Source organism: Canis aureus, chromosome 4 (genome assembly GCF_053574225.1).
Source record: "Canis aureus isolate CA01 chromosome 4, VMU_Caureus_v.1.0, whole genome shotgun sequence".
Lineage (NCBI taxonomy): Eukaryota > Metazoa > Chordata > Mammalia > Carnivora > Canidae > Canis > Canis aureus.
The window spans coordinates 40452435-40478494 of NC_135614.1; the positions used below are offsets into that span (position 1 = coordinate 40452435).

At 35.3% G+C, this 26060-nt stretch overlaps 1 protein-coding gene across 6 annotated transcripts in view; it reads right to left on the reverse strand.

The window, feature by feature from the left end:
- CPEB4 (cytoplasmic polyadenylation element binding protein 4) overlaps positions 1–26060 on the reverse strand; it is a 61605-nt gene that overhangs the window by 31597 nt on the left and 3948 nt on the right. For all 6 annotated transcript variants that reach the window (XM_077895508.1, XM_077895507.1, XM_077895505.1 and 3 more), the window contains exon 2: positions 10707–10788. In XM_077895508.1, coding sequence (XP_077751634.1) covers positions 10707–10788 — 82 coding nt within the window. The remainder of the gene's footprint in view (positions 1–10706; positions 10789–26060) is intronic.

Genomic DNA, 26060 nt, shown 5'->3' on the forward strand with positions numbered 1-26060 from the left:
AGTGCCAGGCACATGGTTGATTCTTGATATGTGTTTGCTATGAACTGCTTCCCATGGCTAGGACTTTATATCACAGTGGTTCACAAAAGGAGTGAAGACGGGGGTAGGGCAAGAGAGTAGTGTATTTGAATCACTTGGAGAATACACATGCTTAAGTCTCATGACAAACCTGGTGAATCAGAATCAGGGAAAATAATAAGCCAGTTTGGAAAAGTTCCCTCAGTGATTCTATTTTGACTTCCACTCCCAATAATGTACCTTTTAATAAGAAACCAGCAGATGTCAGATCTGAATCTTTTACAGAAGATCATGATAAAATCCAGATCTTAAATTCTATACCCACTCTCCTAAGTAGAAATTAGGAAACTTTAATGCATACTCTCTGCCTAAAGCATACTAAAAAAAGAAAATGTTTAAATTCTCTTTATGTTTGTTTCCTTCTTAAATGCCACACAATAAATATCCAAACGACTGAACCAGGAATCAGAAGCTGTGTGTTCCTATCTTGATCCTCTAGGTACCAATTAGTTGAGTGACTACTGAAGCTGTTGTGTCTCTCTGAACTTCAATTTCTCCAACTGAAAAAATGAAGATCACAAAACTCACATAAAAGGTTATTGTAAGGATTTAAGTTATATAAATCTCAGAAGGGGCACAGAGTAAAAGTCAGAGAAGTATCAGAAGGAAGTGTTCTTTCACTTGGAACTAGTTGTTAACACTGCTTTCCATACAGAATGTCCAAGTCTATCTCAAAAAAGAGAAATGTAGACTGGCATCAGATGTGCCCTCTGATCTACTACTACCTGGTATATAGAGTGTGCTCAAATATTTGTGGAACTAGAATATAAGCAGAAGCTAAAATGTTAGATACTTCCAAACTATGTGACTTAAAGAAGGCAGTCTCCCCCTAATATCCAACCCCAGAGGGCATTCCTTTTGTCATATGGCTCCCCTTGCACCCTAGCATCATGGCAGATGCAACCTAAACAGCCCACACTCCTAGCCCTGCCTCATAGGGCAAATAGACGGTTGTAGATGTCAGAGACAAAGTTCAAAAATGCGATTTGGTGGAGATGATAATAATAATAATAATAATCATCATCATCATCATCATCATCATCTAGGATAGGGCAAATTACCTCCTCCCTCCTCTATCTTCATCCTCACCATCTTCTCTACTAAATTCCTTCTTATGCTAGATTCTTGTTGGTAATGGGGTACATTCTAATGGCAATTTAAAGCAGAACATCTCTAAAGCAGTGTTTCATAAACTCTGTAATTATTAAGACCGACTTCAATCAAAATATTACAGAGAGCCTCCATGCCATGCTGAGGCCCCCACCTCACTCCAGTGAATACTACAAATAAAACAACAACAAACAACCTTAATAGTACAAGGCTACTGTGAATTTGGCAACACTTTTAAATGTATTTTAATTGCGCATCAGCTTGCACATGACTTTGAAAGATAATCCTGCACATGTAAATGACATATCACCTAACTGGAATACTTAGTCCTAATGGATTCATAGGCCCTATCAAATAATTCCTATGGATGAAGAGGCCTGTAGCCCACAACCTGAAAACAGAAATATTCCATGAGGCCAAGTTTAAGCAACTGCTTCTTAAACATAATATTTTTAGGCCTATCTCAAAAAAGAAAAGATGCAGTCTAAAAATAAAAACAAAGCCTTCATTCAACGGACTACATATGATTGGTTTCTGGTATACCCTTTCTATAACTACTCAATATTAAACACTGCCACACCCAAATTCACATGAAATTTATACACTACTTTTAGTCATTAAACTACAAAAACCCTCAATTTTGTCACTGTGGAATACCATGTCAGAAAGATTGTATGGAATTGCTACTATCAATGTAAAGGTCATTACGTTCAATCCTTCCATTCTTAGGTGAGGAAACCAAGATCTAGAGAGAAGCGATGGACCTAAGACCATATAACTGCTAACGGAGCCAAGTTCAAACGCAATTCTAAACTTCTCTTTTCACTTCTTACAATTTGGGAAAGTCTGTTATAATCTAACAACTACTGAATCATTTACAACAAAGAGACTGAGTAGCTAATTTAAATATCTGTATTTAATTAACCATATCAGGCACTTATTCTTTGGAATATTAGAGGCAGTAGAAGTTAGTTTTTTTTTTTTTAAGTTCTTTATACTTCAATTAATCATGGCTGCTCTTCAGAATTAAGACTTGCACTTATTGTTGGTTTCTTGAGAATTAAAAAAGGGTCCTCTAATTGGTTGATTCCTCCTTCTCTTTCCCAATGTATAGCAACTGGCATCAGCCCAACTGGATTCCAAAGAGATTATAGAACTGCTTTCCCTTCAGAGTTCCACTAATGTTCTTAATTGACTGGTTACCAGGTAATACCCGGAATAAAACAAAGCCTTGCTTTTAGAACAGAGTGCACTGGCGTGGGACTGAATTCAGAATCAGTCAATTAGACAAAATAATAAAACCCAGAGGCAGACTAGCCATCTCAATACCTGATTTTAAAAAGTAGTAATAGTTCAAAATTAGTTAAAAAGTATTCCTTTGGCAAATTTTTTACTGCTAAACAACAAATTCACTGAGTTTTCTCTCTTTTCCACCCTTAACTTTAGTAGTGAGGACAGTGGCAACGTGAGGGGAAAAAATAAAGAGCAGTGGGGTAGAGAAATTCACTGTATGAGACATACAAAGGTGATAAATAAATCTACTGCATACATATTCAGGTAGAAATTCCATGCATATCAAGGAAGAAATAATTTTGTGGCACAATTGTGCAACTGTGCTGTCCTTCCTGTTACTAAACTGTGTGCAAAGAGAATCTTGGATATTTTTATGACAGCTATGAATCAGATGGCATTGCTTCCCTTCCCCAAAGTCAGCAAATAACATTCAAGGATTATATAACGAGATCAAGGAAAGTCTTAAGACCTTCACAGACAGCTCACTATTGTATTACTTCACTATCAAAAGAGCTTTCATTATACAAGTATTGGTATACAGGGCTGGTTTAGTACCTGCCACGAAATGAGAGAGCAAGTTACCGCTCCATAGAATTTTATAATACAGAAGGGGAAAACAGAAAAATAATAAGTGACAGTACCAAAAGGTGCAAATACACTATTAGAGCAGAAACAAAATGGATCTCTCTAAATACTCTAGACCTCCTTTTCTGATTTTTATAGTGTGGGGAGGTTCCTAATATTTAACACTGACAAACTGGAGACAAAGTCTGAAAACTCCACTACTTAAATGTCATTCTGATTTCATTTCTGAATGGAAAACATTAATTTCTGTCCATATATTGTAATATCCATACTTAGTAAGTTGTACACAACACCGTGAAAGGGAATGTTATGGAAAAGCACTTGTTAATTTGCTACCCGACTGCTTCTTGCTTTCTAAGTTATTATTTTGTTATTTCTAAGTGTTAACTATCACATGTAGTTTATTCCTTTCACCAGTCCCTGCTCTGAATGTGTATCCAACAAAATTAAATCACAACAGGCATAAGATATGTAAGCCTTAACACAATTTGTAAAGGGAAAAAAAAAACAAGTTATTAAGTTAAAAGCCTCTTTCAAAGAAATGTTTAGGATCTTGAACCTTCTAGTCTCATAAAAAGTTCACTCTCACTTACTCCCCCCATCCCCTTTACCCTTACCTCTCACCCAGGTAAAATCAGAGATTAACAATGTTTTAAGAGGACTACTCCGTTTTCATGGGCTCAAAATAAGCCTCTGTGTTCCATGTTCAGAATTAAGAGGCCTGCTGTAGTAATTATGGACCCAACATCACAGATGACATCAGACAAACTCCCCCTTTGTGACAACTGCTTACATGATTTTTCAGAACAAATAAAAACAAGGGTCAATATTCTACCACGAATGTGTGGAGAGCAGAGGGCAAAGGATCACTACTTTCTACTTACCAGTCTATGTTAAGTCAATAAATTAGGCAGAGGAGGATCTGGACACCGTACAAGGAGTATTTAATATGAATTGAGCTGGTTTCAATTCAGAGGCTAGGATGAGGACTTCAATCCAACACTATGAGCACATCGATGTTCACACACATTTTGTTCTCCCAGGCATTCCCCTCTCCCGCTGAAAACCAAACCAAACCAAACCAAACCAAGAGCAACAGCAATCCCCATCTGAAAAAGCGCAGTCACACTATTCAAAATCCACACCTTTGAAAGCTCTGCCTACACAGTGCTGTGTGAGGAATCCAACATATCCTGACCAGTAGGAAACCAGAAAGGCTGTTCAAAATTAAGAATACAGCCTGTATCGATAATACAAAGAAAATCATGCCCCATTACTTCATCCTCTCCTTGCTCACAAAAGTAGTTACCTCAACACAGAAGCCCAGGTCCCATCCTGCCGCCCAACTAAGCCAAGCAAAAGAGAAAGACTGTTTAGGATGTTCCATTTCAGCAGCCATGAAAGGGAGAGTGCAAAAGGAGAAGAAACTACTTCTTTTCTAAATGGCCACACAGGAAGTCCATTGTAGCCGAGTTTAAACTGTCTTATTTTCTTTATATTTGCTATATACCTTACTCCATTACTCATGAAACTTTTAGAAGGCAATTTTTTATTCTCTGGAGGCCTCGGCCACTCCCCTGCCATGTTGCTTTGAGTTACTTGGTATCATCCAAACAGAGCAAGAAGGAACTAGCTGAGTTCAGGAAGGCTCCTGCAGGGCTCTCCTAGCAGCTGCCTGGTGGACTCTGAAGCTTCAAGATGGGTAATATTTAAAGATCCCGCAAGTCACAAGAAGGCATCTGACACCAAGTAATAGTAATTTACTTGAAGGGTGAAATTTGATTAAGAATCACAAGTAAAATTAGCTGGTTTGCATTATCCATTTCTTCTTTATGGTACTGTATATCATGCTCCGTTATATCTTCCTTAAAGGAAAATGTCCATCTAGTCTTTGACAAAAGTGATGGAGGTGTGGGGTGCAGAGTAAGATATAGAAGTCTTTTCTCAGATTACCAGAGGCAAACTGATTCAACCAGAAAAAGGTTAAATACTGTAAGAAACAATACTCATAACCGTTTGAAATAAATCATCTTAATATTACAGCAACAGAACTTATTTTAATAAAAGCGCCTTTTGTTTTTATAATTTTAGTTACTCCAAAATTCAAATCTATAGCGATATTAAATTTAGTCCTATTTTCAGTAACTCTTGTAGAAAGTTTTTGGAGCTATCTCAGGCCACATAAAGTTGGTATGCTGTATATGCTCTAAAACGTGTATCTGCAACATCTGTTCTTTAAAATAGAGAACTACGTGGCTGCAATTTGGAACATAGGAATATTAAAAAAAAAATGTGCACCAAAGGAAAATTAAAGATTTCCTGGTTATTTTTTATGTTTTTTTTTTTTTTTTTTAAGTAGCACTAACTTTCTCCTCCCCCTACAGAAAAGATAAAGAATTTAAATTATCCCAACGGTCATTCTCTTACAGTGACATAAAAAAAAAAACTCATACAAAATAAATGAAACAGGCCTTGTGTACTAAACTTTCAGCAGAGTTTCATGATTTTCTTCTAGAAAGATCATTATAAATTCTTTTGCTTAGCAACAAAGAAAAGAGGCACAGATGGAATCAACGCTTGCCTACTCATTTAAGCATTTGTTTCAAACAAACCCACAGCAATGAAACTAGTGGGGGAAGGGCCCCCCAATTTAATGTGTAGTAAAGAAAGAAAACATATATCAAAAATATTAAAACACAGGGTCACAATACCCTACGCAGTTAGGAATTAAATACATAGTATCTTTGGAGCAGATCCAGCTCTTAAAATAAATTCTTATTAAATGAATGCATGAAGCAAGTGTGGCAGCAATGTCTAACTGTATAACATACTTCCACTACTTACTCTCCATATGCAATAGGTTTCTTGGGCACCATGGGATATGTAAAACACTGGCACTTGAAACAACCTGCATTTCTGGGAATGCAATCATTATTGCTTACATTCAAATCAAGTATTTAAAATGCCTGAAACTCAGAGGGGTTGGGTGGATATGTTGAGTTCCCTTTTCCAAAAACTGGAAGCAAGATACATTCTATAACAGTATAAAGACAAAAAGATTCCAATTTCACAATCCTGAGGAAAAATGATATTCTGACTCATAATTTAGTTAATATCTGACGAACAATTATAATGTTTTGACAATTTATAGATTGCCTTTTTTCTCTCAATAATTTTGCTGTCTCATTTGGCTTTCTAGTGAAATGAAGCAAACTGGATACTAAATTGTTTTCATATATAGGATTGAAAATACATTTCAACAACTATTATCAAACTGTGGACTGTTCAGCTCCATCTGATAATCTGATAATTTTCAAGTACTTTTTTCCCCTCTTTATTCCAGTGTGGTCTCCCTCTGCTTCCACTCCATAACTGCTACTTCTTGGTTTATATCTATATTTTTATTTCCTCCACACACAAAAAGAAAAAAAAGGCTCCTTAATTTTCAGAGGTCTTTCCTACTATATACAGAATATAATATAATTTCATGAATCTTTATTTCACTGTGTCCAACCTATGCTTCAGAAGGCTGAAAACAGATGTACTTGCATGTGGTTTTAATGTATTTCATGCTGCTCCATTTCTAAATAGTAAGTACCAATTTCACAGTCAAGCAAAGGCACAAATACAGTAAGATACAATATTTCCCAAATGATCAGCTGACTATCTACAATAGTAAAAGATTATTCTGTCCAGGTGAAGAAAATATTTGATAAACCTAATAATTTTGCAGCAATGAGCAAGGTGCCACCTGGGATATCAAAATTCAAAATCTATCTGTAGCTTACGCTCTTAGCTTATGAGACAGGGTGTGCAGTAAAGAAAATGAAATCGGTCTCTGGGGAAGAGCTTCTGTGGACTGTTACAGGCATTGGTTATGGAGAAGGCAATGTACAATTTCGTGAATAAAAATAACATACAGACATGCCGGCTGATCAGAGAAAGGACATGGAGATAAGGCAGTGGGAGGACCTTTTTCCACCCAAAAAGCTAATTCTCTGTACATAGAGAAAATTATAGTAGCCTTAAAATTCTTAGAGAAACTATTTAAACTGTAAACAAAACTAATATAAATTATGAAATGAAGCCTAGGTACTCCTTTTGCATGTTTGTTAAAATGTTTTAAAAAAATGAAAGGTTTTCAACAAGCCAGTTGGAATCTAATAATACATTCATAAAGAAACTCAAAACCTATATTTGAAGGTTCCTAGGTATATTAAACATTTTGTCTGTTGACTGTGAAAATAAAATTTTAAACTGCACTACATTAAGTGAGATTTTTTTTTTTTTGGCTCAAAAGGAAAAGCAAAATTCAGTTTTGTTTGTAGGATTAATACAGCTATAGTATTAATAGCTGTATCAATCCATTTGACTTGTAGTTCTGGTATCAACTCTAGGCTTTATTATTTGAACACATACAACAAACCACATTTCTATAAGGAACTGCAAATGAAGGATAAAAATAAATGAAGTCATTCATAATATACATTATGAAATTATTTTTAAGATAAAATAAGCCCAAATATAAAATTTGCCTCCCTATCATGGGCTCTTTTTAAAATAGTTCTCAAATTATTTTAATTGCATTCTTATAATATTTTTCTGAGAGGCATTTTTCTACTAATCTTACAGAATCCATGTCCATTTTCTGTTTTCTTCATTTCTAAAATAGTAGAGCACATGGAAGGGCTTTTATCTTCAAAATGATTTAGCAGGTTTCATATTTTAAAAGGACAACATGTTGTTTTTAAGATATTCAACTTTTGCTATCATCTTTAAACAAAATCTCACAATAGAATCACTGTCAAAATCAAGCACAGCTTTCCTAATAGCTATCTAAAGCAAAGGAGAGTTTGACAATTAATGAAGTATTCCCTTGAGCCAAACTACATTTTGATAGTGATAGACTAGGTGATAAAAAGTTCATCATCTCGGTTTACAAAGAAATCAAGCATAACTATAATCTGGCATTTTAGGCCCATGAATTCATCTATGAATTCTTTACTGCTCTTTGAAGGAAAAAAAATGGACAAACTTCATTTAATATACTTAAGTCACTTTGGCACTTAAGTTTATATCGAAACTAACTTTCTCATTTGATAACCATGAAAATAGACTTAATAGATATTTAGTAATAATCTATGCCGTTTACTAAGTGTTTTCTATAAGCTACACAGTATGCTGCAGTTCATAGATATATCCTATCATTTGATCCTCACAACCACCACAAACTGTAGTGGCAGAATGGCGATTTTTTAAAAAATATTTTATTTATTTATTCATTTAAGGGATACACACAGAGAGAGAGGCAGAGACACAGGCAGAGTTCGGAGAAACAGGTTCCATGCAGGGAGCCCAACGTGGGACTCGATCCTGGGACTGGGGGATCATGCCCTGAGCCAAAGGCAGGTGCTCAACCACTGAGCCACCCCAGGCATCCCAGAATGGCAATTTAAATCCAGATCTACCTGACTCCGAAACCCATGGCCTTTCCACTCTGCCACACACTTCCTTTTATAAATAACTATTTTATAAAACTTTTATGTTCCCAGACTAGGCAAATCAGATTTAATGTTTTCTGTCATCAGACTTAACTTTTCATTATCCCTACAAAATTAGCTAAAAGAAAATTGATTTAAGTAAAAGTTGGTAGAAGAAATTAAAAAGGGAATACAGAATAAAAGCAGAACTTTACACAGTAATTTAGAAAACTAGGAGAAGAAATAATAATAAACCCAAGAGACATCTAGCTGTATCTGATAAATCAAGGAAATACTACTGTTAATCTTATTAGAATAATGTGTAAAACTCTTACATTTAACTTAAGTACTAGTTAGAGGCTTGTTCCTTAGAAGCATTACATAATAAATGGTTTATATCTGATATTGTTTTTAAACTGTTTTCTCTGAAAGGCCCTTATCATGAAATAAAATAAAAAATAAAATAAAAATAGGTGCTTATCATGAAAATGAGTTCTAATTATTTATTATTCCTAGTATCAAGTACATAAGAGGCTCTCTCCCCCAAAAAAGAAAGCTGCCAAAGGAATCCAATACATTAAGAATAAACAAATGTCCTCTACCTTTACTCCTTTTTCTGTATTTATCTTTTAAGTAATTGCAGATTCACAGAAAGTTGCAAAAAACAGCACAGAGGGATCCCATATACCCTTTACCCAGTCTTTCAAGTGGTGACATCTTACGTAGCTATAGTACAAACCAGGAAACTGACATTGGTACAATCTAAAAACCATATCCAAATTTCTCCTTTAGCTACTTTTTAAGAGTGTGCAGTTTTTCTGGTGCTAAAAGGGCCTTAAGAATCTCCTCATTTTTCTGATGAGAAAACAAAAAGAAAGGTCAAAGAGGCTGAAACACTACCCAAAGTCAGAGTGCTAAGAAATGGCAAAAATAAAGCTGACTCTGAATGAGATCATCTTTCCTCAGAAACAGAGTGTGTATCTAGATTAGAGTCACCCAACAGAATTCATGGGGAGTTCAGTAGAGATCTTCAAAATATTCTTATTTCAGGGACACCTGGGTGGCTCAGAGGTTGAGCATCTGCCTTCAGCTCAGGGCATGATTCTGGGATCCAGGATCGAGTCCCACATTGGTCTCCCTGCGGGGAGCCTGCTTCTCCCTCTGACTACGTCTCTGTCTCTGTCTCTGTCTCTCATGAATAAATAAATCTTAAAAAAAAATATTCTTCTTCCAAAGTTATCTTAACAGCTGGATGCATATTTTTCACATATTATTTTTCATCTCTCCAGACCTCAAAGAGCTCTCCTCATTAAAAAAGTTACCATTGTTGGTCTGCTGAAAAATACTTAAAAGTTTCACTGCATTAGTAATGTAATAAACCAAACTCAAGGGAAAACCAGACCAGGCTGGTCACCACTTAAAGTAAGTCTGTCTTGCCACCTTTGACCCTAGTGCAAAGCCACATCTGGCACAAAGCAGGACCCTAAGCACGGAATGAATGAATGAATGAATGAATGAACAAACAAGTGGGATGACCAAATATATCAACTATTCCAAATTTCTTTTAAAAAGCGAGCAAAGAAAAAGAAAGCTCCCCAGTATAAGTCCCTTATAACAAAGTTTAGAAATTGAGACCTGGTCAAAATGAAATGTCTTATTCAAGATAACTCAGCTAGTTAGTAATAGAATTGAAATCAGAATCCAAGTAGCATTATTTTTTTTTGACATGCTCCATAAAAAATATTTCAAAAGAAAAAACTTCATCTCAACTTTGAAACCCTTGACAATTCTTTAAAAGTAGTCCAAAAACTCTATCAACATTTGAACTCTTACCAATGTATAGTCACTGTCATGGGTGAGACGTACAGATTTGAGGCACTGAGCATTTTTTGCCTCAGACATAAAAAAATTAGTTGTAGGTTCATGTCTTTCCAGTTAACTGCCCACCTCATTGAGTAGTACTCTTATAGTTCTCTTAATTGGTATTATGATGGCCCATCAAACATATTTGAATTTTTAATGAGAGGTACATGTATAAAGTTGATGGAACTGACTACATACAAAATATGAAACCATATTTGCCATATTGCTCATGAGATTACATAGATAATACAAATTTTTAACTTCACTAAAATCAAATAGTGAGACTTTTAAAATTACCTTTAATGGAATCATTTTCAGCTCTCATAATGTCGATGAGTGAACTCTCCAGTGAATGCATATCAAACGTCCTGGGGCGATCCTGTAAACACAACAGCCACAAACCACTTTTAAAAAAACTTTTAATTATAAAAGGAGACAATAGGCTACATTCAATGGGACACAGATCAAAACGGGACAATTTTACTCCCTCTCTGTATAAGGTACATTATTATTGCATTTTACTTTTAACACTTACAAAACATCAAAATCATAAAAGTAGCCAGGGCTCAGCAAAGAGGGATTTGATTTCTAATAATTATTTCAATAAAAGTATAATTTTTACTAATAAAACAGAGGCAACTAAAACCAATTTCCATATAGTCAACAACATGAAGCAAATGTAAAATAAAATTCATAATCTTTATCTGCCACTTAAGATTGTAGTAACATGGTAAAACTTCCCAAACTTGCTCTGGCAGTTATATACTAGGCTGGCATTCAGTAGATACTGCTACTGAATAGCTATATTCAGAATAGTTATTCAGAATAGCTGTAATTATTTTTTAAGCCAAAGCGTGAAAATAGTTATCCAAGGTCCGTAAGACCACTAAGTGGCAAAGTGGTCTTGATTTCGTTGCCATTAAAATTAAAGGGAGACAGGGTGTCAACACTGTTGGTCTAAACCCTGGTTTAACAAAATGCATTTCAAGAGTGGGTGAAGAATCTTAAAATATACAATGACCCAACTGCTCCAGCATTCTTCTGGAGGAAAAGTACTAGAAACAACAAAAATTAAAGTGTAGCTTGATAAGTGAAAAGTAGGAGATGAAAACATTTTAAAATTAAACTCTGAAAGGAAGCAGTAATACAGGTTTCTGACCCACTTGAAGAATAAAACTGGTACACACATAGACACAACTGCAAGAATACTAAAGAAAAGGGGGCTCCCACAGGAATTTGACATGCAGGATTCTATAACCTTCTTTCCAGCTTTAGTTTCTCTTACGTTACTTATAACTCAAAGCTCTGGGCTTTTTAAGGAATTCACCTGATATTATTCCCCACTCTTTTTTTTTAACTTGTTGAATCTCACTTCCCCACCCCCTCAGCTAACTTTTAGAACCTTAAGGCTGATAGGGCACATTCTCCATTAGAGAGCATTTTTTTATTGACCTGACATTTCTCTCCTCTGTCCTTCCATAATGCTACTTGTCTTATTTCTCTGAAATAGGGATCACTTCTCCTAACCCTACCCCACCATGTGGATACTCTGAATGTTCACTGAATTGTTTTATGGTACCATTTTTTTTTTACGTCTGCAACTTCAGGAATGCAAGGACAGTTATATTTATATATAATCCATATTTAAAACAGAGAGTATTACAGGGTTTTTTGGGGGGGGGGGCAGCGGGGTGATGGGTGTGCAGAGAGAAGGAAGACGGGGATCGGAAGCAGGTACCTTAATATAGTATAACTCCTTCCAGAACATCTTTCCCACTTTTGTTCCTAAGTCTTTCCTCCTCATCTTCATCTACTCAACATGGTCAATAGAGAAGCAGGAGGACACATGCCCAGAATTAGAATTTCTAATTCACAAAAAGGGAAACACCATTCTGTTTTTTATCCTTCCTCATCTTAAGCACTGAATTAAATCAAAATTCATACTTCATTTTCTTTTGGAAGCAAAGTGGATGTGAGGCATAATTTGAAAAAGAATAATATAAAATTCCACTATCTCATTCTACAGTTACTAGATTTGTCCTCTGTTCTGAAATCTATGAACCACACCCATAACCAGGCCAGCCACTGTCTCTGCTACCTCCAATACAAAACCAATCTTGGAGGCAATAATTCTCAGTGTCTAGTAACTTGCCTATGTCTTCAGCCAGTTTCCCAAAGGAAGGAAGTTATGTCTTACATCAAATGTTCCCAATGTGCACAACTCCAAAGGATGACAGTATGCCATGATACTCATCTCCTAAGCCCACAGGAACTTCCTAGCAGGTGACTTCTGCTTCAGTATTATGTTTTCTATGTGTGTCAGGAGGTGAAACACGTTGAGAAGCCTTGTCCTACACTTCTGTTATCACTGTGCCTCACGCAGAAAGTGACAGGTAGAAAGCACACGTTTGCGAAAGCAACGAATAAATGAATTCCTTCAAGTAATTTTTAAATATTTAAAATATTTCTTCCCTTCTACTTCCTTAAGGTTTTTTACATTTTCCCTTTCCTGCTGTAGAATTGCAGGTTTTCATTTGCCAAAATAACTGTAATGGGTAGTGGGATGGGAGTATTCAGCTTTTTTTTTTTTTTAATGCAACTAAAGTAAGCAACCTTGCGAATTTCCAGAACTTGAATTTTGCCAATCGCCAAATAACAAGATCACTGAAAAGAAGCAGTTGATAAAGAATATTACACAGTGTGTTTTGGTTTATGACAGCTGTTTCTATTAAGTAAAGAAGCATCCTTTTTACCTATAAGTTTCTATATGTGGTACTGGAATTCAGCAAAGCCACTTTGTAACCCACCTGCCCCCACATATTGCCTGAAACATAAAGATTTTTGCCTGACTTCTATTTGTTAGAATACACTAATATCAAAATCCCAAGTGAAATTTTTAAATTTTCAAGTAATGCTTTATGGGGATTAAAAACAAACCCTTCATCCTTTTTACACTTATACTAACTTTCCTTTGTCATGATTTTTTTTTCCTTTGTCATGATTTAATACAAGAGTGACAAATCAATACCAATATACAAACTCTGATCAACTGGTATCAACTCTCAGATGCAATGTGTTCGGAAGGATTTTCAGGCTCTGTACAGATTCAGAAGGGAACAGTGTCTGGATAGACTGCTGATGATTTAAGTGCAAGGTACAGGACCCAATGGCACAGTTACCACATTCTTGCCAACCCTGACCTAATAGGTATTTATCACCACAGTCCAACCTTATTATAATTATTATAAATGATGACATTTGTATAACATTTTATTTCTTATGGTGCTTTGGCAATTCAAAGAGTTCAAAAGCCAAATATTTTGTCAAGTAAACATTCTCTTCTCAGAGAGGATCTAAAGTTTATCCTTCTTGATTTACTCCCTCTCACTGATCTTTTCCATCCAATTTTAACCTCTAATTAAAAACGAAAACAAAAAACTAAAATATAAGTGTGCCACTAGGAAGTAGGTGGAGGAGTAGGCAAAAATAAATAAATCCAAGGAATAAGAACAGCAGCACAAATGATGCTGGTTTTCCTACCCAATAAATAAACTGGCAAATCAGGAGGGTTTGGATGTCCCTATTTCATTCTTTGATTTTATCCTTTTTGATTGCTAATTGGGCCAACTATCATAATCATTCCTCTATTTTCTTGGATCTGTTTTCCAGAACGTAAACTAACTATAAAATAGAAACCTTGCTAAGTGACAACTCTTTGGATTGAACTTGAGCTGACAACCAAAATATGAGCATCAGCATAAATTGGTAGAATGAGCATTAGATACTAGGAAGCCCCAACTCCACCAGTGGTGTGTCATGTGAGCTTGGGTACTTTCATCTTCTAAACCTCTTTGCTGATCTGAAAAGGGAAAGAGTTTGATTGAATCTATAATGTCCTTTTCGTAGCTCTAAAATATATTTGTATTCTAGCTTTCCAATACCCTCAGCTTATGCTTTCCCAAGATTTAGTTTAAATTATAGTGATGATTATGGCAGAAAGCAAAACATAAATGAGAATGACTAATGAAAGCTCATCACTTTGTGCCCACAAAAAAGGTAAGGGCCAATCATAGGTAATATGAAAATGAACTCTTAGAGTATTAGAAGGACAGTTGCTATATCTTCTTATGCTATACATAATGCAAAATAATAAGCTTTTTAAATAAAAAAAATTACTTAAAATGATTTGTTGAAGTAGGATGGCCTGATTTCAGATAATAGGGCAGAGAATCCATTACAAAACAAAAAAATATCAGCAAACAAATGTGCTTCAACCCACCATCATCAGTTTCTCCTGACAGTCTAAAGGTAGAAAAATAGAACTATCTTTCATTGACTATCTAATAAGTACCTGACATTATTTTAGGTACTTTATTCATACTATCTTAATTCACCCTCAAACCTCCTTATAAATTAGATGACATTATTCCTGTTTTAATAATTAAAACTAAGATTAAGGGAAATTTCATAATTACTGCACAGACAGGTTACTGGATAGTTCAGCAGCTAGGTGGGATTCAAGCCTAAGTCTCCTTCCAAAGCAGGCGATAATTCCTTGGGTAAAGTAATGAACATGGAAGTCAAAGGACCACACTAATTAAGACATACATTTGAATAAATAAGACACTCTGCTATTAAAGGTCCTGGGAGCAGGAACGTGCAAGTGCCTAGCAAATAGTAGTCACTCAGATATTTCTCAATAAATCAAAAATACACAAAATGTATGTGTAAGAATAATACAGGAATGATATCAGAGGTACTGAAAAGATAAGAAGCCTTATCTTCCTTCTTCCTATTGAGGTGACAAAAAAGATGTGGTGCACAAATTAGAAAGCTACCACAAATGCCTTTCTAGATTATCTACTGCCAACCACAGAAGTACAAAATGGTAGTAACAGTAATAATAATAATCACAAAATCAGCAGCTAACATTTATCAACTTCTAATGCTTGATATGCATGATCTTATTTATTCCTCACAAAAATCCTACACAATTAGCTATGTTCAGTAAAATTATCCCATTTCACAGATGAAGAAACAAGTTGAGAGTGATTAAGTAACTCTATCAATGCAAAGTAAGTGGAGGGGTAGAATTTGAACCCAGGCCTTCTGACTCTACAACATGTAAGCTAAACCATCATGAATGAAAATAGAAGAGCACCAATTATCTTCAAGGCTCAGCAAAGCAAACTTGATTACCATACTTAGACCTCATTTTATTATCTTGATTGTTGTATTGAAAATATTGAGTTGCATGTCAGTTACTGGTTGGCTTTGGTTTCTGTCATCTCTACTTCACAGGACAATTTCCAAAGGAAAAACCATACAAGTCAATATGGAAATCAAAGCTGATAAAAAATAATGTTCCGATAAAACAAATTAGTATTTCAAAAATCAGAACCCATCCTTTTAATTTACACCAAAGTAATCCTGACTTCCATGGGAAAATAGGACATCAGCAAATAACTGATGACCTGACTTTTCATAATATTCCAGAAATAGCCAAAAGAAATATGTGAACCTGTTGGTTTATTGCCAGCAGAAAAAACAACTGTAGACTGCAATTATACCACAAACCTAAATCATTATCCGTCGCTTTTTTTCTTAAATATCCATCCAGATGGCTACTCCAAGCCACTATTTCTCTTACTTGGGAGCCTGTCAGGATCATCTGGAGGTCTTGTCAAATCATAGATTATCCACAAAGTGTCTCATTCAGGAGGTCTGGGTAGGGTCCAAGAATTCACATTTCTAATAAGTTTCTAAGTGAAGCCAGGGACCACACTTTGAAAAGCACTGAGTTAAGCAAGTATATTCAACAGGTTAATTTCCTTAGATACTTGGCATTGTGATTTGTAGCTGACTGGCCATAATACAGTCCAGCTTAAATATTCTATATCAGGGACGCCTCGGTGACTCAGTGGTTGAGCATCTGCCTTTGGCTCAAGGGGTGATTCCAGAGTCCCAGGACTGAGCCCCACACTGGGATCCCCGCTGGAGCCTGCTTCTCCCTCTGCCTGTGTCTCTGCCTCTCCCTGTGTCTCTCATGAATAAATAAATAAAATCTTTTAAAAAAATATTCTACATCAACCATTTTAAGGTTTCCATGTGAAGAGGTAGCCTCTACTCACAGAACCCAAAACAAAGCCCTCTTGAAGCTCTCAGATACCTAACTTGGAAAAAGATCACAAGTTCAATTTCAACAAATCAACCACCATGACCACTCTATTATTGGTCTTGTCTTTTTATACTTGAGTTAGTATGTTTTCACATCACTGGACTGGGTCTAAAACACAAAAAGTACTTAATCAAATATTACCACATTATTAAGTACCAATGTCAGAAGTCAGCTACTCCCTTTACTCACTCGCTCCCTATAAAGACAGACATTACTGTAATCATCACTTCTCAGACAGCTATGTGTCTGCATCAGTCAATGAAGATTCTCTTTCTGGCTTAAACTTTCCCTAGTGAAGAAGGGAAAAGAAAATATTTTGGTTTGAAAGGAAAGTCTATGCCAGTATGTCAGCTGCCAAAATAAATAGGAAGTTTGAAATGCCAACGAGCCCATAATTAATCAAAGGTACTATGGGTGTTTTAATCTGAGATGTGCCAAAATGTAAATGTTCTTCTTGGATTAAATATTTAAGCCCACAGGCATCAAAAATTGACTACATAGTCAACTTTCAAGATTCCACTTCCGGATGACCTTCGCATCCCTGTGCAGGCACAAGTCCTTTTTTCTCCATCCCCTCCGGATGCTGCCATTTCATATGATGTTGACAAATCCCCTTACAGTTATGCCCCCAGTGGACCGTGAGGGTCACTCATCTCTCCATAGCCACACATTGCAGCATATGTGTAGCATACTCTAAGACTGTCATCATCATCACCACCATTATTAAAGTGGCTAACATGTTTCTCCTGGTTCACTGTTGTACATCTTATGTGAATTATGCATGATTTACAGACATTAGTTCCGCACAACCACCACGTAAAGTGTATGTAATTATCATTCCCATTTTGGGCAAAGAGAAGTTAGCTAATTGCTCTCAAAGTCACACAGTAAGTGGAGGAGTCTGACTTCAGAGCAGAAGCTCAGAAAAGTGGTTCATTTAAATAAGTCATTCATTCTTGTCATGACCTAGAAATTTCAATGTATAAAAAAACACCTGGCAGGTATGAAGTCCTTCATATATAGAGGGCCTGAATGCTGAGAACAAGGGTCGGAGGTTAAAGTCCAAGAGGTAATTATCTAAAGTAGAAAAAACCACATTCAGTTCAGCATCTTGTATTTCTTAACATGTTATGTCTTCAATCAGTACTTTCTCATTATGATGGCTTAACAATGAAGGCAGAATCTTACAGACTGTAGGATACCAAATGCTCCCTATAAGAACCTATAAATAAATGAATGTCTTTGGTGTACTACTCTGATTGGATCAACAGGTCCATTCACTCCCATGTGAATGGATTAAATAGCTCTCTCCAGAAAGCCTTTGAGAAAATTTTCTTTAACTCCACCTTCATTAAATAAACCATACTGATTTTGAGCATTAGAAATCCTTGAAATGATACACATTTCTTGTCACCACTTAACTGAATTTAAAAAACTGCCATTCCAGACTTGATTAGTCAGTGCCTGGATCAACAGACTCGTTCTTCTCTTGACTATTTTGTGCATTCTCACCTTGCCTGGCAGAGAGCAATAATTAAAATCTATTCTATTCCAAGGGACACCTGGGTGGCTCAGTCAGTTAAGCATCCAACTCTTGATATCTATCAGCTTAAGTTATGATCTCAGGGTCATGAGATCAAGCCCCATGTCGGGCTCTGCACTGAGTGTGCAGCCTAAAGATTCTCTCCCTCTCCCTCTGCCCCATCCCCCAGGTTGACTCTCATGTACTCTTTCTAAAAACTAATATATATATATGTGTGTGTGTGTGTATTTTTTTTTCTGTTCCACGACCTGAGTTTTTTTTTTCTTTTTTATTCATGAAAGACACACAGAGAGAGGCAGAGACATAGGTAGAGGGAGAAGCAGGCTCCTCACAGGGAGCCCAGTGTGGGACTTGATCCTACAACTCTGAGATCACACCCTGAGCCTAAGGCAGATGTTCAACTGCTGAGCCACCCAAGTGTCTCCACAATCTAAGTTTAAATTACCACTTACTAGACAAGTGATCTTGACAGTGCAGAATCTCTGAACCTTGGTTTCATCAGCAACATAAGGATAATAACCCTCCCTTATAAAACTGGTGAGGAGAAATGAAATAAGGTATCTGGCAGATTGTACAAAATGCCCAGCAGTTAGTAGACCCATTTAATAAGCATTCCCTCTGCTGCTTCTCTCTCTGGTAAAATGGCAAGAGCCTGAAATTAATATATTAAATTAGATATTGTTATATCTGAATAATTCAGCTGTTCTATGCTATTTCCTGTAGCCCATTTTCATAACAAAATGAAATAGAAAAAATATTCCTCCTACTTAATCAGCTACTGAGGTCAAGAAGTCACTAGTTTCAGGAAAATAGGCAAATATTACTAAAACTCAACCCTAAGGAATGAAGTCATTTAGACCCTTCTGGCCCTTCCTCTGTCTTTGGCTGCTTACTGGCCGTCAGAGTTCCTCTGTTTCATGTCTGCTGGGCCTGATCAGGGTCCAGAGTCAGCAAAGAAAATGGTCAACAGATGCACAATCTTTATTCCTAAACTGAGGCTTGCTTGTGTCCTATAACCCATAAAATCTCTTGTGAGTCTTGAGAGCAATGTCAAAAAAAAAAAAAAAAAAAAAAAAAAAAGCAGCCTATGCCCACTATGCCCAGTGATAGTCTTCTTTCTGGGCCCTCACACTCCCACCCCCACAACTTTAGCTCTCAAGAGTTTCCTGAGCAGAAGGCACTTCTAAACACTCAGGTATAAAGATGTCACCAGACTGTACACATCATGAGGAGAAGGAACATGCTTGCCTTGGTCATGTATTCCCAGGATATGGGCCACTGAAAATACCAAACCTTTGTAGGTTGAAAGTGAGATGTAAAAAAGTTTGATGCAGTCCAAAGGTCAGCAAAAGGCCTCAAACCTCTAAATTCTTCTTTAAAAACAAAAACAGACAAAAATACAACAAAGATCTCCCAGTCCTGTTCTATTCTCTCTCTTTTTAGAGATCCTTTCCACAAAAGTCCATGGAAGCCTAAACCTGGAGTAAAGATAAGAATAAGCTGGAAAAAGAAAAACTATAAACAATCTCTTCCCAGATTTCTGGTCCCCAATTGATGTTTTGGCACTTTTTGGATGTCTCCTCCCCCCCCTTCTTATTTGATGGCCTAAGACCACCAGCACCCTTGTCTGCCCAGAAGGAAGGAGATGATGCCAGCTAGCACTGATGTCCTTAGAGACTAGTACCAGCTTGAGTGGTGAAATACGCTGCACAGGTGCAACAGAAATGTGGGCCTTGCTTCAGTTTTCTCACCATATTTTCTTAAAAAACCACTAGGAAATTTTGTTGCTGTTGTTTTTACGTGGGGAAAAAAAAGATTCCTAATGTTTTGGAGACACATACTAAAGCATTTACAAATGGGATGATACGATATCTGGGAACTGCTTTAAAATAACATGAAAGAGGAGAGGGTTAGGAAGAAGATAGGAGTTTGTCCAGGAGTTGATCACTGTTGAAGCCAGATGACACGCACATGGGGGTTTGCTATACTATTTTGTCTATTATTCAATATGCTTAAATTTTTCCCTAATAAAAGATTTAAAAGACATGAAGGAAAATACTTTACCAAAATAGAGAGAGGGGGAAAAAAGAAGAAAAAAAAATTGGTCATTAAATTTTTTACCAGTGTTTAAGAAAACGAGGACATCATCTAGCCTGATTCCCACTATTATTTAAGTACAGTGACTTTATTCTTACAAATTATAATTCAGTTTATGAAATTCTTTATTTATTTATTTTAAAGATTTTATTTATTTATTCATGAGAGACACAGAGAGAAAGAGAGATTGAGATTGGCAGAGACACAGGCAGAGGGAAAAGCAGGCTCCATGCAAGGAGCCTGACATGGGACTCGATCCCCGGTCTCCAGGATCAGGCCCTGGGCCGAAGGCAGGGCTAAACTGTTGATCCACCCAGGCTGCCTGAAATTCTTCTTTAAAATTAAGCTCAAACTGCCACACACAAGATATATACTGGCTTTCATATTTTAAAAATATATGCTATTTTCAAGATTTTGAATTAATATTTCTATTTGATGACCAGTAAAAACAAATGAGAAAATGAAGGATCAGGAAAGTTAGGTAGGTAGGTCATATAGTTAGTAAGTGGCAGCCCCATATTTAGAACCCAGATCTGACTTCCATACTATAATTAGGAGATTTTTCTGAATAGCAACATTCTTATGCTGACTTGTTTTTTAAAGGTTCTTACAGATGTAAAATGAAAATAGCTATTTTACTGACTAGCACTAGATGCATTCCTCAAAAACACCTGAAAGGACTACTATTAAAAGTATATTACATAATGTTTAAATATAAATATGGCTTTAAAATGTATAATACTGAAATATTAACTATAACTTAGTTTAGATATATATAAAAAAATGATTGGGATACTTCTGGTAAATATTCAGCAAACAGAAATTGCCCAATCCAAATACTCTACAATATGAAAAGTACTTATACAGATTAAGACTTTGAACTTTAATAATTCAGTTTGCAGACATGAGGAGAGGACCTCTAAGTGGCTGATGGAGTTTCCTTCTTGACATGTAATGAGACCTGAATTCTGCTACCCAAAGGATAAAGTTTGCCTCTTGTGGTACCATTTTGCCACGGAAATTAAACAAGCACACACTGCATACAAGCATACAAGTAATACATTTATAAATGTGACTATTAATGTCTGAAAACACCATTTACACATTGTTTTTGTATACAATGTGGATCTGTTAAAGTTGGATCTGTTAATTTGCCTTAAAGTTTAAAACAGCTCATGATTAAAATGACAGGAAACTATCAGTTGCTAATTTGTTTATGATGAGGGGAAAAAAGCATATTTAGTATCATTCAGGGATTAGCACAGATCAGAAATACATTATAAATCAAACCAAAATAACTTTATGAGCTATCTAGTCTTGTCCCCAGTCTATAACATACGAGGTGCTCAATAAATATGTATGAAATAATTAAAATATAAAAAATAAAACTGAATTCCAGGATAATAACTAAAATATACCCAATTCAAATCTATAGTACCTTTTCCTATCTCTTAACCAAAAAAAAACCAAAAACAAAAAAAAAACAAATTCTTCTTTGAAATAGTCTCTTTAATGTATACAAAAGCAATCAGATGTTCTAAATTTCTTAAAATAACCATAGGCAAAATCTTTCAAAATACGGAAAAATACAGTCTGCCAATTCTAATGAAAGTTTAGATATATACATTATAAAACTTCTCAAGAAAACTGATAATTCTGCTAAATGTTTTATCTGTCCTAAGTTGCATCTAGCTTATTCTAAAGGAGTAATCTAAGAAGCAAAGTATATAGAAGATGATAAACAAAACAAAGGACTGTTCAAAATCTTTCATAGATATTGTGTTTGCAATTAATTTCATTACTTTACATATTTTAGAGGGCCATACTTGAAATTTATAGAAAATTTAAGCTACCTACTATGGCCACATACTTAAGATACCTCACAAAAACCCTTCACTATTGGGTATTACTATCTTGATGAGGTTTTCTTCCTGAATTTAAGTGATTTGCTCAAGGTCACACAGCTAATTAGAGTGCAGAGTCAAACTTAAGTCTGCTTGGATCCAGAGCCTATACTTCACGCTACTACATGCTTGGCCTCATAAAATAGACTTTCTCAGTAATTAGCCAAGTTTCACCTTCAGAAACTGATTTAAAATAGGACTACACCTTTATCATTCTATCTACTAAGAATTTTCTGAAAATCTGAAAGTGGAACTCCTGTTTCAATAATACAAAATGTGATGAGAATCGTTACTAAATTTTAGGTAAAACAATTAAATATTGCTATAACTTTATCATGGTAAAAATATACTTTCATTTCTGTAAGAATAATTTTCTTTGAACAATTAAATATAAAATTAGTTTGTCAGGAAATATTAAAACAAATGCTCATATTATGGGCTCCCTACCTTAAAGAAACACATTATACACATTATCTTATCTGTGATGGGACCAGAAACTGATGTACAATGTAGTGCTCAAAAATGTGATCATGGATCTTCAAGCTTATTTTCCTTATAGCAAGATAAAGTCATAACATAATAAATATAGGCCATAAAATTTAAACTAGGCATATATTAACTTTAAGACTACTATTCCATTTCTTTCTCACAAACGCCAACAAGGATTATTCTCAAAAGCATGAACCCATGATCTAAGAGCATCTTTCTAGTTGTAACTAGCAACAAACATATTCACTCAGCTTGCTATAAACAGGTTTTTCCTGAAAGATGTGGAACAATGTGTTGATCATATTCCATGGCTTCTGTGAAGACAACAAAAAATAATAAAAAAACTCTACTCCACCCAAGTTTTGATTCCATTAGAAAAGCAATTAAACCTAGTTAAAAGGCTTTCTACAAAAAGGTGTAAAATTGTGTCTGGTATGCTTTTCCCAAAGTTTTTCCGGTATCTCAATTCTGCTGGATCCAAAACCATCCAACTCATGCTTTATAGTTAGAAAAATTCATTTCCCTTCTTCTAAAATAAATAAATACAAAGTCAAAGAAAATGTTTCCCCTACAAAGATCCCTCTCAGGACTATATTAAAAAACAAAAAAGTGTAACAAGGTTGTACTTATAGACAATTGTAATGATTCACCATGACTTTCAGAACTGAAGCAATACAGTAACTTTCTGTTTTCAAATATAAGATGCCATATATAATTTTAAGGATCGATAAACTGACAACACAAGTAGAGTTATTAAAGTGACATGAATTACTTGCCTGCTTAAGACAATGTAACAAATCCATGGTGACTGTGTCTAAAGAGCAAACGGGCTCTAAATCCCAAAATGTCTCCCTATCAAGTTTTAAGATGGTCTTTGTGACTAGTGGAGGTATGAGCATAATCGAGCTGAAGATAAAAGACTATCAGAATATATGCTATACAAATTCTCCTTTACTTTCCTGTAAGGACAGAAGATCTAGGCAACCCTCCAAAGAAGTGCTGTATTCAAATAAAATTATTGGCAAGTGCCCCAATATATTATTTGGTTTGGACATGGGAATTCCAGGATATGTTTGGCAGGACACAGAGGATTTTTTTTCTCCCTAATGTAAGGGTCAAATCATTCCTTTAGTCACATGAATATGGACCTTGTTTCTTCATTTTGAAATTGGGACAATAGAACCAAACCTCATAGGAAGTAAGATAACATGTGAAAGTACCTAGCTCAGTGCCTGGTATATAGTATGCACTAAAAATAGACAAAAAAAAAATTGTCTATTTTTTCTATTTTGTCTATTATTTTCGGTTATTTTCCACTTTCAAAACTTTATCTACAATCAGTTCTTGATGATCATACATCAATCATTCAAACTGTAAAATGTTTCCTCTCATCTTGCTTCTGGAAGGCATTCCCCCTCCCTCTTTCCACACACTTGTATTATGTTTATGTGAAGAGGCTATGTAATATATTGGTTAAAAAGCCAAATCCTGAAGAAAAAAAAAGCTAAATCTTGTGTACAAATAGTAATAATAATTTCCACCTCATAGGATTATTGAATGAATTAAATGAGTTAATAAATATAAAACATTTAGAAATCATACGCATGTTAGCTATTACTCAATATATATTAATTTAGTTGTATGTGAAAACAGGATTTGAGGCATGTCATTTGAGTTCATATAATGAAAACTAAGCAAAAAAAAAAAAAAAGAAAGAAAAAAAACTAGAAAAAGACTTAATTTTTTTGTGATATAAAAAAAGTCCCAAAATGTAATGCCTTGCCGTATCAGTTATTTAGAGGATTTTTCATGTTTGAAATCTCTGTTCTTGCTCCACAAACATAGGTAAAAGAGAATGTTAAGATTGGACAAAAACACTAACTAAAAATGTTATCATTAATTTTAATTCACTGTATATAACCAAACTTGCATTAAACAAATGTAAAAAAACATTCTGATTTATTTCAAAATAAACATTGCCCAGTGTTAGTTACGTATCAGGTAAATTCATTCCCTTCAACATAATAGAACCACGCTGGCCTTTAATTGAATATTAATATTATAATGTAGCCATGTAAGGTGGATTCTGTAATTTTCGTGGTATATTTCCAGATCTCTCTATAACACCTAAGGAATTCTTTACAACAGCCATTAAAAACTAAATTACTAATATCTGTAAAATTTCTTCCCTAAAATTAATAGTGCTTAGGGTAATAAATTTAAATAAGATGGCAGCAGTTCGGAAAGAGTATGGTTGTCATTGCACCAATCTCGATTTCACAGTAGCTCACCTCAGAACCGTAAGGAGATTAGGCATCACCTCTGTCACCCCTCGAATTTTATGAAGAAACTGAGGCCGCCAAAGGCTTTGATACTGATAGGGCCAAGAGCACAACCTAGGGCTCGAGGCTCCCAGTCAAATAAATGTTCCAAGTTTTTCATATCAACTTTAACCAAGTAATTCATACCAACCCAAAACTGTATTGTTTCTTTTTTGCCAAAAAACAATTCAAAAGAGTAATTGTTAAAACACACACACAGGACTACATTCAAGTAAGTATACAGTACTCAGTTTACTAACTTCTCATGATCTTTTTTCAAAACCCAAACCCTATTGTGACTTTCAAATTACCCCCACACTTGGTCTTGGTTCCTGAACCCTCTTCCCTTTCCTAAAAATGGTGGGGGATGATGAGCAGAAATCAACAATTTACTTTCTAATCCTACCATATTTGAGCCAGGTATATTGACTCATCCTTTTTCCATCCTCAGCATAACAGACAACAGTTCTACAGGAATAGTTTCTAGCAGTATTTTTTAGTATCAATCTTGGTCGATTTTATTATTATTTCATAAACCAGCTTAATCTCCAACCGATCCAAAAGATTTCACATGTAAACACATTCCATCAGCCCCCCAAAATGTTGATAATATGCATGTGTATAATTTACTCATTTTCTGAAATTTTTGTTTTTCCCAAAGCAAACCTTTATCAAAAACCAGTAAACTGAGAACAGAAAATAAGCCATGAGGTCATAGAAATTCATTCTGTCAGTGTACTGTAGCAAAATAAAAAAAAGTGTTCAATTCTGAGCCAATCTTAATCCAGGTAAGTCATCTTAGATTTTAAAATTAGCAACATATGAGTAATTCAAAAAAGTCACCTTTGCACTAACTTTTCTTTAAATTTATGTTCCAAAGAATATTAAAAGCGATTTTTAAAAAATAGACTTCATGAAATTGCCAGTGTCTAAAAGCCTTCCCACTAATGCAAGATAATTGCTTTTCAGTTTGAGTAAAAACCCTTTTTAAAGCAAAAGCCAACAGCTTTTTTGATATTTAGGCAAAAATTATTTTTAAAAATCTAAAACTAAACTTGATCAAATACTTTAAGATACATTCTAACTATTCTGCCCGAATCCTTCAAGAAAGGGACATTT